At 54.5% G+C, this 15,387-nt stretch overlaps 6 protein-coding genes across 7 annotated transcripts; 3 read left to right on the forward strand and 3 right to left on the reverse strand.

The window, feature by feature from the left end:
* Positions 1-1,736: 1,736 nt before the first annotated feature.
* On the forward strand, positions 1,737-3,398 carry IUM83_05442 (uncharacterized protein; the record flags this gene model as incomplete). Its single annotated transcript, XM_067929578.1, has 8 exons — positions 1,737-1,826; positions 1,898-2,270; positions 2,346-2,400; positions 2,466-2,484; positions 2,546-2,701; positions 2,772-3,101; positions 3,164-3,205; positions 3,273-3,398. 8 exons carry the CDS (start codon positions 1,737-1,739, stop codon positions 3,396-3,398), a joined length of 1,191 nt encoding a protein of 396 aa, XP_067799489.1.
* Positions 3,399-3,528: 130 nt separating this feature from the next.
* On the reverse strand, positions 3,529-5,979 carry IUM83_05443 (AGC protein kinase; the record flags this gene model as incomplete). The annotated part of the gene is made up of 1 exon (XM_067929579.1): positions 3,529-5,979. The coding sequence occupies one exon, from the start codon at positions 5,977-5,979 to the stop codon at positions 3,529-3,531; it is 2,451 nt and encodes an 816-aa protein (XP_067799488.1).
* A 422-nt stretch (positions 5,980-6,401) lies between these two features.
* Positions 6,402-9,245, forward strand: IUM83_05444 (DNA ligase; the record flags this gene model as incomplete). Its single annotated transcript, XM_067929580.1, has 2 exons — positions 6,402-7,032; positions 8,131-9,245. 2 exons carry the CDS (start codon positions 6,402-6,404, stop codon positions 9,243-9,245), a joined length of 1,746 nt encoding a protein of 581 aa, XP_067799492.1.
* On the reverse strand, positions 9,105-11,062 carry IUM83_05445 ((heparan sulfate)-glucosamine 3-sulfotransferase 1; the record flags this gene model as incomplete). 2 transcript variants are annotated; one of them, XM_067929581.1, is made up of 4 exons in its annotated part: positions 9,105-9,210; positions 9,300-9,478; positions 9,548-10,922; positions 11,034-11,062. In XM_067929581.1, the coding sequence occupies 4 exons, from the start codon at positions 11,060-11,062 to the stop codon at positions 9,105-9,107; spliced, it is 1,689 nt and encodes a 562-aa protein (XP_067799490.1). The 2 variants fall into 2 exon arrangements, with proteins under 2 accessions (XP_067799490.1, XP_067799491.1); XM_067929582.1 differs by lacking the exon at positions 9,105-9,210 and having other exon boundaries at positions 9,296-9,478.
* Positions 11,063-11,552: 490 nt separating this feature from the next.
* On the forward strand, positions 11,553-12,574 carry IUM83_05446 (60S ribosomal protein L18-2; the record flags this gene model as incomplete). The annotated part of the gene is made up of 2 exons (XM_067929583.1): positions 11,553-11,555; positions 11,999-12,574. The coding sequence occupies 2 exons, from the start codon at positions 11,553-11,555 to the stop codon at positions 12,572-12,574; spliced, it is 579 nt and encodes a 192-aa protein (XP_067799493.1).
* A 383-nt stretch (positions 12,575-12,957) lies between these two features.
* IUM83_05447 (Stress-activated map kinase interacting 1) lies at positions 12,958-15,101 on the reverse strand (the record flags this gene model as incomplete). The annotated part of the gene is made up of 7 exons (XM_067929584.1): positions 12,958-13,004; positions 13,091-13,220; positions 13,310-13,572; positions 13,651-13,874; positions 13,951-14,041; positions 14,125-14,232; positions 14,300-15,101. The coding sequence occupies 7 exons, from the start codon at positions 15,099-15,101 to the stop codon at positions 12,958-12,960; spliced, it is 1,665 nt and encodes a 554-aa protein (XP_067799596.1).
* Positions 15,102-15,387: the final 286 nt, after the last annotated feature.

Below are 15,387 nucleotides of genomic sequence, written 5' to 3' on the forward strand. Positions count from 1 at the left end.
CTCGGGGGAAGCAACGTCTTAGGGTCTCCGTCCAAGCCTCCGAAGGTGTTAAATGAACTTCGAGCTAGCGGTGATAGTCGAGCGCCATCTTCGCACAAGTTGGTAGGGATTGCGGGGACACTAGGATCATCGACGCTGACAGAGGCAGGCAAGATAAATACGGGCAATAGTGCCGAGCCGGTAGAGGTGCAAACAATGACTGAAGCAGCTACATCACGACGTACGTCAAGCCTGAAGCCCTTGGCTTCGACGGATAGCAGCAGCCAAGGCAAAAAACCTGGAGCAGAGATATCGCCACACGCCGGTGACGCACAAAAGGATCAAGATCATCTGACTAGCAAAATCGTTGCTCCACCAACTAATCCCGACGTCGATACCTCCTCTGCCCATTATGAGCCCAGTCCGATCGAAAACACCAAAGCCCCTTCTGGAGGTGGCAACAGTGATGACGACGATTTCAATTTTGATGATGTTGACGGTGAAAAGGAAGACGTCAAGCCAACAGCGGAGCAAGAAGAAAATTGTATTCCTTTGACTGCAACGAAGCCTGCTGCTGTTGACGTTGAAGGTCTTTATGATTGTCCTCCTGACTCGAGTAACGACGTCACTCACGCAAAAGAACATAGGTAATCCTTCCGGTTGGCTTTGACGAAGTCGTGTACTGAACTTTGTTGCAGTGTTCTTCACAGGCAACCAAAGGTGTTTTTGCCTCGGGCAAGTGATATTGAATTGTTTCATGTGGTCCTTACAGAGGACACGGATCGCCTGGAGCAGTTTCTAGAGGAAATACCTCCTCATGAAATTCTGGAGATCGTTGACACTGCTGGTCGCAACCTCTATCACTACGCTGCTCTTTCACAAGACAAGCTAGTGCAGGATATGATATTTCGACACGTGAACTCGTATCGCGACACAGAATTTGAAACCGAATTGAAAGCTCTAATGAGAAAGAAAGATCAGGCGACTAGGTATAGCGGTTTGCTCCTTTATCGTCAGATCTATCCTAACATGATTTTGGTGTTGAAATGAGTAGGTGGATCCAAGACAGCAAGTCAAATGGCGATGGGTGGGTACCACCTCGAGTAAAGGAGCTGCAACGCGATACAACAAAGCAAAAGTGCGCGGACTGGGCAAGAATATGTAGCAGCGTTGACGAAAATGGTCGTTCCATCTTCCATTATGTGCGTGGGGGAAAATTTTGCATTCAGAAAACGTAAGAAACTCGCTTTGACGAATTTGTGCGGCTCAGCTTGCTACTACCACATCCCTCGCCTCTATCGAAGACGACTACGAGTTTTGCAGTGTCCTTCGCTCCAAGCCCAGCATCTTGTCTACTAAAGGTCGGCATATTGTGATTAGGAGCCACAAGTTGTGACTGACCAATTTTCCTGCATTGTCGGTTAGACAACTTCAAGAAACTTGCACTTCACTACGCAGTCGAAACTGGGAATCTGAAGCAAGTCAAATGGCACTTTCATATGGGTGTCAGACTGAGTCAAGCAGACGTCGACTTGCTGTTTTCATTCAACGTATCCCGCGTTATGGAAAACGTTATCCTGCGACAACTCGAGTCAATCGATATCCAGAATTACCACTTGCCAACTTCCAAGGGTGACGCAGAAGAAAATAACAACTACTGTGATCCCGGCGTTAGTACGTTTGTGTTGGCCAAGTTACAGCGGACAACGGATGATAGCGCAGGACGTCTCCATCAATTGCCGCTGCACCGGGCTGCGATGTTTGGGAACGTCCGTGCCGTGGAACTACTTCTCGAAGAAGGGGCAGACCCAAGTGCCCGCGATGCAAATCAGTGGACCCCTTTGCATGTAAGTGGTGTCTCGTTATCCGAATATTGTATCATCACATGGTGCGATTAACTCCGTCTTCTATCGTGCAGTATTGTGCTGCAGAGGCCACGGATAACCACCTGTCAATTGCACGACTCCTCATGGAGACGCCAAAACTCGTCAACGTAAATTCAAAATCATTGAAAGGCAGATCGCCCCTTCATGTCGCTGTTCGGTCGAGAAAACATAAGTTCCTGCCCAACCAGGACGATTTACAATTATCAAGTGCCCGAGATCGGCTAGCATTTGCCGCATATCTTCACGAGTGCAAGGCAGATTTAGACCTCAGGGATGCGAGTGGGGCAACACCATTACTTTTGGCTTGCCGTGGCGACGATGTGGGTGTGGTTGAATTGCTTCTGCGCTCCGGGTGTGATCCAACTGCGAGGGGCGACAACAATTGGAACGCGCTTCACTTTGCTGGTATCGTGGATAACCCAGGCTTCGCTATTCTCGCGTACATCTCACGTGCAGTTGTCTTTTCCTTGCTTTGTACAGCAATTCGAGGGAATCCCAGGATGGTGTCATTTCTCGAGTCCTGGGACGCTGACTCGTGCTTGTGGAATGACTCCCCTGGTATTCAAGGGAGAAGCCTATTGACGTTGCAAAAAATGATAGTGTCCGGCAAATGCTAGTGGTAAGACATCTTGCAATCCCTCTCTGCGCATTGTTAGCTCATGCTGTTATCATGGTCCTAGAACCTTTGGACGGAATGCTACAACGGTAATGCTGATCAGGTGAGACATTTGCTGCTAACTCGCTCAAAACACGGTCCCAAGCTGTCCGATCAGATCGGACTCGTGTCAGTGAAGGATAAAACAGCTCAAGCAGAGAGGACTCCACTCCATCTAACGGTACGAGTACGAGTACAATTTCTCCTTATCTCTCGGGCGGTCAAATCTCAATTGACCACGCCTCGTCTAGATTGTAGGGTATATGAACACACTGCAGTCCCCACAGACTTCAATTGCCCCCAATTCCTCACGTGAAGAGCGTCTCAAGCATACAAAATCGTCGAATTTGAAGCGAACCGCACCAAGTCGATTCTTGCAGGTTGCAGTTCTGCTGCTTCAAGCTGGAGCAGATTTGTGCGCTGCAGACAAGTGGGGAATTACTCCTCTCATGCTTGCCGCGTCCTTAAAGGATACTATCTTCATGGAAACCCTGCTCGACCGGGTCTCCGACGAAGATGATCTCTTAGCAACTGATGCAGAAGGAAATACCGCATTGCACTACAGCTACGCATTCTGCCAGGTACATCGCGCATATCATCATCGAGTAGATGAACACGTAATAACCTTGTGTCAATGGTGCAGGCTCAAGTCTCGACAATGCTGGAAGACCAAATGGATGATACGGTGAGTAAGAGTTACTCAGAAAATACAATAATATATTACTCACGAACTCATGTTTTCCTATGAACAGGAAATCGAAAACAAACAAGGCAATTCCCCATTCGAGATGACTGGGTTCCGCGACAAGATTTACCCAAAGGAATATCGCGATTCCCTCCGGCGTCAGCAAGAATTGCGAAGACGCCAACGCAGTTGAGAGTTATAATTTGAGCTCTAAGTATATTGCTACATAGCTTTATGCTTTCATAGATCGTGAATTGTCTAAGCTCCTCTTACTTCGTCGCGAGGGGCACGTGCGAGTTGGTTTTATATGCATGCATGCGTCTTTAAAAGCCTTCAAAGGTGTCGCTGCCTGTGAACTGGCGAATCTTGGTGTCCTCCGGGTAGGCGTCGAAGTTGCCAGCGTCGAACGCATCCTTGATTGCGGGCGTGTACGGTGCCTTCATGGTCTTCTTCACCATCGCACCCCAGTCGAACTTGGCGTTCGTGAAGAACGGGTGATTCACCACATCCGTCATGCCACCAGCCAGCGAGCCGATACGGAGAGCCGGGTTCGTCTCGAGCAGCTTCATCACCAGGTCCTTGGCATCCGGGTCGAACTTGGGCGGGAACTTGACCATCGCACGGCCCTGGAGGATCTTCTCAAAGATCTTGTTCTGGTCGTTGTGCTGGAACGGAGTGCGGCCGGCGATGAGCTCGTAGAGCAGGCAGCCAAGCGCCCAGTGATCTACCGCCTTGCCGTGACCCTTGTTCAGCACGAGCTCCGGGGCGAGATACTCGGGAGTACCGCACAGCGTGAAGGAGCGTTCGTAAAGTGCACCATTGCGGTAGTACGGCACGTGCTTGGCGAAACCAAAGTCGACCATCTTGAGGTAGCCGGCACTGTCAATCACAAGGTTCTCGGGTTTCAAGTCGCGGTAGGCCACCGTCATCTTCTGGAGGTAGCGGAGTGCCTCGACGACGTTCGCAATGTAGAACCTCGCAGCCGGAACGTCGAAGGCACCGCAAACGCCCTTCGCAACCTTGAAAGCCTTCTCGTAGAGCAGACTCCACAGCTCACCACCCTGCACGAGTTCGAACAGCATGTAGAGCTGGTTGGCGTCCTGGTAGGTTTCGTGCAGCTTGAGGATGAATGGGTGGTCGCACTCAGCGATGATGCCCTTCTCGTACATGACGTTCTTCTGCTGGTGTGTCTCGACAATCAGAGCCTTCGACATGCACTTGAGCGCGAACGCCTGGTTCGTAGGGCGGTGACGCACGATGATCACGCGACCGAAAGTACCCGTACCGATGGTGCGAATTTTCTCGAGGTCCTTGTAGAGAATCTTCTTGGCCGCCGGAGCTGCCGGGGTAGCGGATCCCATGCGGGCATCACTCCTTCCACCGAGAACCGACTGCTGCACAAGCTGCTGACGTTGAATTTCGCGCTGCATGATGTGGTCAAGCTTGCCCAGAAGCTGCTCGAAAGCTGCACGCTGCAGCGTGAGGCATTCAACTCGGCCAACAGCAATACAGTCCGCAGCGCGAGGCTCGTTGGCGAGCAGCGCGCGTTCACCGAAGAACTCACCAGAACGGAGCTGCATGATCTCAAAGCCAGACTTGCGCACGCTCACCTTGCCGTCCGAGATCATGTAGAACGTGTCCGCAGCATCGCCTTCCTTGATAATAGTGCTCTTGTCCTCGAACGACACCACATTGAGTGCGTGTGCGAGGATGTCGAGCTCGTCATCGGTGAGCGACGACAGGAGCGGCACGCTGCGAAGGACACGGATGCGCATTTGACGGTCGATCAGTGATCGAAGCGGACCAAGCAGCTTGGTGAATTCCGCGCGATCCATGACATAGCAGTCCACGGGACCCACAGCAATGCAGTTCGCCTGGCGAGGCTCGTTCAGGACCAGAGCCATCTCACCGAAGTAATTGCCGCGTTGGAGCGTCATGAGCTCCTTCTCCGCTTCGTCAACGGTTCCGGTTCGAGAAGTGCAGCGCACCGTGCCCTCAACGATGATGTAGAAGGTGTTGCCGTCCTCACCCTGTCGGATAATGTAGTCGCCGTCGTTGAAGCGCTGCAGCTTGAGTGCAGCCGCCACCTTCTGCAGTTGGTTGTTGCTCAGACGCTGCAGCAGCTCGACGTTCTTGAGGAAGTTGACACGGGCGAGTTGCGTGGCCGAAGCCGTCGTGGCCATGATCTTGCGGAATGTCGTGCGCTCCACCGTCCACAAGATGCAGCCCGTGGTGGCTAGGATCGTCGCAGCGCGCGGGCAATTGTAGAGCAACGCCAGCTCGCCAAAGGCGTCACCGTTCGCGTAGGTTCCCACCAGCTTGCCATCGATCACAATGTCACAGTTGCCGCTCTCCAGCACGTAGAAGCACTTGCCCGAGGTGCCCTGGGCAATGACAGCCTCGCCAGCCTGAATGGTAACCATGGCCATGACGTCGATCATTTCGTCAATCTCGCCCTGGTCGAGCGAGCTGAAGAGGTAGTGGGCCTTGAGTGCCTTGGTGATCATGGCTCGGGTCTGGTTGTTCTTGGGCACGCGGACGTGCTGAGCGCTGTCCAGGTCACCGGGTTCAACTGCATCTTCCTTGATCGGAGCACGACGCACACCCCTGTGCTCGCTCAGGTCGAGCACGTTCATGGCCGGCGGAGCGGCATTGGCAGAGCCACCCAACTGCACCGTGGTGGTGGTGGCAGCAGCAGCGGAATTGGCACTCGGCTTGATGGTCGGGGGCGACGGCGGCAGGATCAGATCCTTCATACGCTTAGAGAAGTCCATGGTGAATTGCTTGCTCGCGTTCTAGGCGACTCGGGCGTTCTTCCGAAGGACGGGGGGCTGGGGTGAGCTGACTTGCTTGGAGGCGAAAGCAGAAGTGAGTGGCAGTGTAGCTGTGCTTGATAACTTCGATGCTATCCGATAAAGAAGCATGGTGCCCGACAAGAACCAGCTAAGAATACCTAGTCCCGGGCAGAGGTGGCGCTGTGGTTCATTGCGATCTTGTCTTCTTAGTCCTGTACGAGCCTTGGAGGTGTTGAGCAGGAATAGCTGGATGGTAAGCATGCTCCAGCTCATCGGCTAGACTATATAGAGTTGTTGAAGCTTTGGCGACAAACCGTCGGTCGTTTCGAGATCGGCATGAGGTTTGGAGGCAAAGCAGTGCCTTTGGTGAACGGATATAGGTCCTTGCAGCCAGGTGAAGTATGGCCCACGACCGAGTGGGAAAGCGTGTTCGGGTGTATTGGTCTGAAGAGGAGGAGTGGTTCGAAGGCACTATCCAGGACTACGATGAATCTCAAGGATACTACGTCGTTTACGACGATGGCGACGAACGGTGGGAACCCAATGGACAGCCGATGCTGGTGGAAGGTGAAGAAGTAACGCAGACGAACGAGAACTACAAGGCGTTGACTATCGAACGCGGACAAGATCGATCACCGGAGATGATGGAACCTCCAGCTTCACCTGGAAGCAATTACGATGACGAAGACTACGACGAGACCAGTCACCAGCAGCTTGAAGTGGACGACGCTACTAAAGCCACCGATCCCCCTGTTGACAACGAGGTTGTACAGGAAAATAGCTTGGATACCGACAACGATAACGCTATCGATAGTGCCTCACAGCAAGTAAAGGATGCGGACCAGCAAGACCAGGATAGTGGAGTGCTAGAAATCAAAGATGACCAGGAAGACATTGGTATCAGTGATGACCGCGGACCCACCGATGGTGACAATAGCGACGGCGAAGCATCCATCGCAGAATCGGAGATGCCTATGACGTTCGCCAAGAACTCAACTAAATTGCCTGGCAGAGCCCGCCCTCCTTCGGCTAGTGCTTTGCCTTCGGCGGTGCCTGTTCCGGTAAAAGGCCTCCTGGAGGGGAGGGTACTACGAGCTACAGGTCTACAAACTAATCGAGCGCTTGCACCCAATGCATTTGTACGGGTATCCTTTGTCGAATCCGGCGACACAACGTATGCGAGTGCCATGCTGCGTTGCAAGGAAACACTATCAACCACTAGTATTATCCGAGGTTCCGTCAACCCTGTGTGGAGTGAAGACTCTTTTAACGACGCTGACGGTAATCAGCGAAGCAGCTATTCGCGCGAGGATAATGCTAATGGCGACTTTAAACTCGAGCTACTTCCAAGAATCACCCCGCCTGCAACAAAACCCGCGTGGAATCAACTTCCAGGCGATGTCCTTTTCACAGTGTTCTCAGCTTCGAGATCAGACAACAGTTCCGTCAATGGGTCAAACGAGCACATTGGCCAAGCAACAGTGTCTCTGCGAAGTCTCTCACAAGATTTATTAACCACCTCTCCATACACTGTACGCGTCCTTGAGCTTCGGTCTCGCAGTGGAAAGCGTCTCGGATACGGAAATGCTTCAACGAGGAGTCTTTTCGAGGATGGTAGAACTGAAGCTCCTACATTAATTGCCTCATTTCGCTTTGTCCCAACATATGAGGCCAGCTCCAAGCAACGCGTACCCCGCTCCTTAAGTGTGCCAAGACTCGATAACCGAATAGCCCTTTCAAAAAGTTTATCTCGAGCTAGCGCGCGGCAAGACAAAGCTCGAAGTGCCAAGCGCACAATACCAGCTCAAACAAGCAGTAGCTCCGTTAATCGCCGACGATTTGAGAAGCAGGTCGCCAAGGATAATCGATCCTTTGCTAAACGACTGGAATGGAAAGAGGCGAGACGTACTCGTCTGTCAGCGCAAGCTAAAGCTCAGGAAAAAAACAAGGTGACTCCACCCCAACACGGAGCCAGGAAGCACGGGCACAAAGCCTCATCTGGGATTAACCGGACGAAGTACGGTCAACAAGTTGCAGCGGAGAACAAGGCGATAGGTAAGCGGTTGCAAAATATCCTCGGTAGTGACGAGGGTGCTCGTAATCCGGAGAAATTTTCGAGTTGGGCTGCAGCGGAACCAAAAGACAGTGCAAATGGTGACTACATGGATCGAGACAAACTGCATGCCCAGGACAAGCGTTGGCAGCGGCAGGTTGAGCTCGACTTCCTCATGGAAAAGGCTCAAACCAAGTATCAACAGCAAAATCAAATGGTAGAGGAAGTAATGGAGCTTCAAGAAGCTGTTGCATCATTGAAAACCCAAGTAGATACGCTCAACAAGAGCGTACTTCGCCTAGATATCCTGAACAAGAAGGACCAGCATGTTCGCGACTGTCTGCTGCGCGCAGCTGTGACTTCAGGTAGCAAGCCAGTAAAGGCGTCACCTCGACAACCAAACGCGAAAACCACATCTAAGATAGCAACAGCAAGTGGTAACAACAACAACACCGAAAAAGATGATGAAACTTCAGGAAAGCACCGCAAAGAAGAAGAATGGGAGCTACTGACACAACACCGAGATCGCTTACAAGTAGACAAGCACAAACTAAGCCTGGAGTTGAAGGCTCTCAATCAACAAGATCTCGATCTCGACAATGAGATCAACGATCAACAGTCAAAGTGGGAACGTGCAATATCGACGCAGCTTTTCCAACGACAAATGGAGAAAAACAACGCCATCCAAGTGCAGAAGGCATTGCAAGAAATGAAGAGGAGACAGAAATCCCTCGAGCTGTCACGTGAGGAGGAAGAACAGTGGGCGTGTTACCAAGCTCATCAAGAGCTTACACAACTGCAAATCGCCATTCAAATACTGCGCGATAAACGCGGTGGAGAACCTCGCCGTTTAGCTGCAACACGAGCCTCGAGTTCTTCCTCCACTGCAATCTGCGACTACCTCACAAAGAAGATCGAGAAGCAAAAAAACAAACTACAGCAGCTTAAAGCTGAAGTTGAGCAACGACGGAGTGACTACCATGCTATGCTGGCTAGTGGCGGGAACGAAAGTCTAAGAAAGCGCGTACAGGAGCTGCAAAAACTGGTTTTCCTATGCAATACGCAAGCTTCTCACGTCAAGAAAGCCGAGCGCATTGCACAGCGTAAGGGGGAGCATGTCGATATGGAATTCCAGCGACGCATGTTCAATGAGCAAACTGAAACAGAGATTGTATTGAAGAGAAGTAAATGAAATAACGCAATCTACTAAGCTAAGTGTGAGCTGAGCATGCGTAGTACCGCTTACCAAGCCATGTCACGGCCGAGAATCGCGTACAGCTTCTCGTTGTACGGCGCGTAGAAAGCAGCCAGCTTCGCGCGAACTGCATCGTCGATCGGGTCGTACTTGCGGGTGTTCTTGGCTGACGTGTCCTTGATGCGGTGGTACGGCAAGTCCAGGAAGTTGAAGACCTTGTCCATTGTGGCCTGCACAGGTGTAAAATCAAAAGTAGTTAGCAACCGGCTGGAGTGGGAAACAACCAATTGACTACGTACATGAAGGTTCTCCGTGGTCTTGAACTCGTCCAGAGTTAGCAGCAGCACGTTTTCCTTGCCGAAGGCCTCGATCCACCCAGCTAGTTGCAGCGCGTACAGTCCGCGCGCTACAAACGAGTGTGCACCGTGGTCGAACTCAAGCAGCTTGCGCATCACCTTCTCATCAAACTCCTCGAAGTCCATGTCCGGGTGGACGCCAAGCTTCGAGAGCTCCTCGATCTCGTCGTCGACGATCTGCTCGAAGCTGCGGCCCTTGAGGTGGTGATGACCGCGGTTGCGCAGCTGCTTCTCGGAGCCCTCAGTGTCCGCAGTCATCGAGTAATGAGAGTATGCGCGCTCCACCGGGTTACGCATGATAGCCAGGATCTTGCGGCAGTGCGGGATCACCTGCTTCATGCGGTTGATCACCGTCTTTCCGCCGAGCATGTAGCTGGGCGTAGCCTCACCCGACATCAGCGACGGGAATCGGTACAGGATCTTGCGCTCCAAGTACGTGTCCTCATAGTAACGGAGGTGCTGCTTGGCGCCTTCGGGAGTCGAGGCATCAGGCAGCTCCTTGTTCCACCTCCAGTCAAAGTAGTGAGTCTCCTTGCGCTTGGCAGGCCACACGAGGTCGTGCTGCAGGATGTAGTCGTACAGCGACGTGGTGCCGGCCTTCTGCGCGCCGATGACAACAAACGACGGGGGCACGCGCTTGCCGTAGTCCGTGGACAAATCGACCGAGCGACGCGTCTGCCACACAACCGTGCCCTGCTTGAGATCCATGCGGTTAAGCGGGAAGCCTTCGTCAACATAGTCGAAGATCATGTGCACGCGGTGCTGGTCCCAGTTGTTCTTGACACGGTGGCGACTGATGTTGTTGAGCTCGTAGAGGTTGCCCTGCTTGAACTCGTAGCGCTGCATGCTCTGATCGTTGGGCCCCACCATAAAATCAATGTCGGGGCTCGTGAACAAGGGGATGTGCATGCGGTGCGTGAAGTGCACCCACGACCCGGTGTCATGGTGCACGGGGATGTCCGCTCCGGGCGGCATGGACGCCAGGATGCAGCGCACAATGCGGTCCACGGGGATGTTGATCTGCTCGAAGATCGGAGCGAGCTCCTTCTGCCACGAATGGTACCACGGGAACGTGAAGACGTTCTTCAGGTAGTCGTCGCAGAAGACGAAGACGACCTTGCCGATGCCCCACGTGTCGTGGCCGGCGCGGCGCACGGGCACGTTGTCCTTTTGGTTGGCGGGGTCCCAGAGCTCGCGGCCGCCGGCCAGCACCCGCTTCTGCAGCAGCGAGATGTCGATGTTCTCCTGCACGGGCACCACCATGGCGAAGTCCTTGGCCACCTCTTCGGGTAGCTCCTGCATCGGCACCTTCTTGTGTCTGCAATTGCAGCAGCCACCACAGAGTCAGGGGCCACTGAAATGCATTGAAATGCATTGCGTTGATGCGCATCAAACGTTGTGACACATTGAGACGTCCTCCTCTCCTTACTCTAGGGGCACCTGGGGGATGGCGGTCATGCTTGCTTCAATGGCGGCGGTAAAGAGCGGCGGGCTGTGTTCGGGTGGTCAAGGCGCGCTCTGTGGGGCCAGCGGCGCGCAGCGTGGAGGCAGCACGAGGCAGTCGACGCGGGCCAGCAGATCACTTCGTCTCCTATGCAACGTCAGCCGCGGCGCGCCACACCACTGTCACACTAAACTTTACTTCGGTGTGAGACACACTAGTTCGCACTTAGCGCGTGCGACTGGTCCCGACGCCAAGTGTACCGCGTCACTGGTACCGCGCGGCTAGGGGAGTGCGAGATGAGCGATTGGCTGGCAGCCCGACGGTTTAAGCGCGCTTAAGGGCGTTTCCGATAGTAGCCGGGGCACGGCGGCGCGCGCCGTTTAAGCGCGCTTCCAGTGGCCGCCCGGTGTGGTTGGTTCCCAGCGCTCACGGCTCGAGCTCAGAGCCTCGGGCAGTCTTTTTGCGGCGCCGTCTTCATCAAGTTTCAATTTTAAGACTAGCAATATGGTACGTTGCGCTTCGGCGATTGACATGAGGCCGGCGCGCAATGCGCCGAGCCAATGAACGCGTGCAGGAGGAAGTCGGGCGTGTCCGGCTCCGCACCGCGCAACAAGCGGCGCCGTAGCTGCTGCGGCTGCCTCGCAATCAATTCACGCAGCGAGCAGCAGCTTGGAAGGATGTCTGTCTCTCGCTCCGCTCTCCTTTCCGACCCCCAAGCGACGAACGGACTGCAGTGGAATTACGCGCGAGCCACGGGACTATAGGATCGCAGCGATAAGAATTAGCAGGTCAAGGAGCGATGGATACTCTTGTCATAAAGAGAGAGAGAGGGAGCGGAATTGGGAGACGGAGAGACAGATTCAGGCAGCAGCTACAGCGGACCGTCCTGCCTGCACGTGCACAGATGGACGCAGGGCGACAGGTTGCTAACGGAGTGCGCTGTGTTGTAGGGTATTGATCTTGTCGCTGGTGGCAAGGTCGTCGGCAAGAAGAACCGCACGAACCCCAAGTCGGACAATGTGTACCTGAACCTGCTCGTTCGCCTGTACCGCTTCCTGGCTCGTCGCACGGACGCCAAGTTCAACGACATCGTGCTGCGTCGCCTCTACCAGAGCAACACCAACCAGGCTCCTCTGTCCCTGGGCAAGGTCGCTCGCTTCATGAAGAAGCACGAGGGCAAGATCGCCGTCGTGGTGGGCACCGTGACGGACGACATCCGTCTGCTGAACGTCCCCAAGCTCTCGGTCGTGGCCCTCAACTTCACCGAGACGGCCCGCGCCCGCATCGTCAAGGCTGGCGGTGAGTGCCTGAGCTTCGACCAGCTGGCCCTGCGTGCCCCCAAGGGCTCCAACACGGTGCTGCTCCGTGGCGCCCGCAAGGCCCGCGGCGTGTACGCCCACTTCGGCCACAAGTCGACGCTCGAGTCGGTGCACACGCACGACCACGTCAAGCCGTACGTCCGCAGCAAGGGCCGCAAGTTCGAGCGCGCCCGTGGCCGCAGGAAATCGCGTGGCTTCAAGGTGTAAGCGGCCTAGCCACGAACACTCTGAAACCAGGCTTTCTCTGTCTTGTGCTTTCCGGACGTGGGTGGGCGCGGGCGGTCGCCTCCGTGTGGCGGGTGCGGCAGTTGTAGCAGCAGTTTTGCTAGGAGCTGCTGCGTGCTAGCGGCGAGCTTGTCTCGCTGTGTGGCGCCACTGCTGCAGTCGTGGAGACGATCACTTGCTTATCAGCGGTTGGAATAAACAAACCCAGGGAATAAAATTGAGACGCGCACCAATTCGACTTTACTCGTGTTCTTGAGTGCTGACAAGCAAAGCGGGTCATTTGTACAGGCGTGACTAAGAGTAGCCGACGCGTCAACGACGCTAAACTGAACAATGAAAGCAACCACGGCACGCGTTTGGCTAACTCATTTCCTACGCGAGAGAATGTACTTGAGCTTGGCGACGATCTCGGCTGTTCAAGTCGACGACGAATGAACAGATGTGCGATTAGCCCACATTCATCGCCAAGTTTCGAGCCAAGTCCAGTGGGACACGTACCACACTCATACGGCGAGTCTGCAGTGTAGTCTGTAATGATCTCCTCGATGCTGTCCTTGAAGTAGATCTGGAATTCGGACGGGTCCTGGTTGAACCGCACCCAGACGACACCCGACATTGGTCGCTCTGCCTGTAATCCACGCAAAAGAATACAATGGACAATGCATCAGCACATTGCTCCAGAAAACTTGCATCAACAACACCAACACCGGCACGTACAATCTTCGTGGACTTGCTCGATGTGATGACGCGCTCTCCCACTTTGCGGTTGTAGATCTTGTTGAGATCGATACCCAGCATACGCTGCTGCTTCTTACCATACTTGTTCTTCTTGATAACGTGCCACTCCTTGAACATTGCGGCAGTGACATCGTTGAACATAAACGTTTCAGGAGGAGGACGGGAACGACTGTCCACATTGGCAGTTTCTTCCACCGCCGATGGTGCTGGCGCAGAGATCTGAGGTGCGTCAGCGAAGATTTCTGCAGGAGGCAAGAACATAAAGTTTGACAAACTCTTAGACTTCAGCGTAACAACAAAGAACATTTGCACAAACTTACTTGTAGCGAGTGTCACCTCGTGAAGATTTAGCGGCCGCAGCTTGGTATGCATGTCGATCTCATCACTTGCGAGGTCCAGGCGCTCGCGGTCTGCCTCACTGATCTTAAGCACATATAGCTCCTGGAAGAGCTGAAGCCTGTGCTTCTTGTTGAGAGTCGGCAGCAAATCTTGGCCAACTGTGGTGCCATCAATGGCCACCACCGTGTAGTCGTCACTCTTGGGCCTACAGCGTTACGCAAAACCAAATAGTGAGCGATTGCAGTCCACTGACCCAAATTGAAAATAATTGCAGGCCGCACATGAAGATTTTGAGGAAAGCCTTGTCGTTGGGCAGTGGTGCCTTGGCTACTGCAGCGCTCGGTTTTGCTGCCGCGGCAGGTGCGGCAACATCTGCACAGCAGAACACACCAACACGAGTACCGGCGATCAGTCAATTCAACAAAACCAATAACAGCAAATGTGTTGGTGCGTACCAGGAGTCGCATCGCCCGTTGGTGGGCATGCATCAGGGCGTTCACACAGGCAGTACTCATGGCCTCCGGCGTCGCCGAAATTCTTAATCTTCCGAGACCGGTCCAGAGCTGCAATCCCAAACGCGCGTCAGCTTTCTCTTCAACAGACACACACACAGCAACCACCTCCACAAACCTGGGAAATCCTCGTCCGGAATGCCGTCTGAGTCATGCAACCGAAGCTCGTAGCACTCCGGATGCCCGTAGTACAGCGGCGGCTGACGCGTCTCCACCTGGTGCACCCTCAGCAGCTCCTGGATAGCTTCGTCCACCGTGGACACGTCATACAGGTCGATCTTCATCTCGTCCCTGGTGGGCAGGTAGATGGTCAGGTGCAGCACCGCGCCCCCATCTGCCCCCATCATCTGCGGCCTGGCACCCATGGCCGCCGCCGCCGGGCCCTTGAGCACCTTGTCCAGCAGCGACGACTCGTGGAACGAGAGGGGCTCCACCTCCTCCTTCTCGAAGGTGAAGCCGTCGCCCGGCTGCTTCTTGTCCGTCGTCGAGCCGTCTTCTTTGTCACCGGCCTTGACGCTGGCCGCCACGCTGCTCTTCTTGTCCGCGCGGCCGGCCTGAGTCGAGGCGCGGCGTCTGGACGCGGCGGCGCTGGAGGCCACGCTCTTCTCGCGTGTCTCGCGGGTCTTGACGGCGGCGTCGTCCCCCGCCTTGGCGCCACCACCAGCCGCCGAGATGCTGGCGTTGCTGCCCTTGCGCAGCCCCTTGGGCGACTTCTTGCCCGCGGACGAGGCCGCCAGCGGCTTGAAGGCCGTCATCTTGTCGATCCACGAGTTGCGCAGCTGCGACTCCATCTTGGGCGACGAGTTGTAGATGCGGTCCACCTCCGAGTCCTGCCGGTCGTGGAACGTGGGGCTGTTGCACGCCGCCAGGCGCATGAGCCCCACCACGTGGCTCAGCTCGCTCAGCTCCGTGAACTGCATGCCGTCGTTCAAATGCGGTGCAGTGTGCAGGAAGCCACGGTACTGCAGTGTACGTGCAGTACCGCGTTCCCTCTCTACGAGAAACACACCTTCCCTCTCTTCACGAGACTACGAATTTTACCCATGTATACAGTATACACCTCGAGTCTCATAATATACATATCTACGCGATTGGATTCCTGAGAATTACGATTTGTAGCCATCCGCCCGATCCACAGTTCCACGAGAGAGAAGCTAGCAGCTACCGGCAGCTCCACACCGAGACCCCGCGCGCTCCTCCCTCGCA

The sequence above is a fragment of the Phytophthora cinnamomi genome (assembly GCF_018691715.1).
Source record: "Phytophthora cinnamomi strain GKB4 chromosome Unknown Contig4, whole genome shotgun sequence".
Classification (NCBI taxonomy): domain Eukaryota; phylum Oomycota; class Peronosporomycetes; order Peronosporales; family Peronosporaceae; genus Phytophthora; species Phytophthora cinnamomi.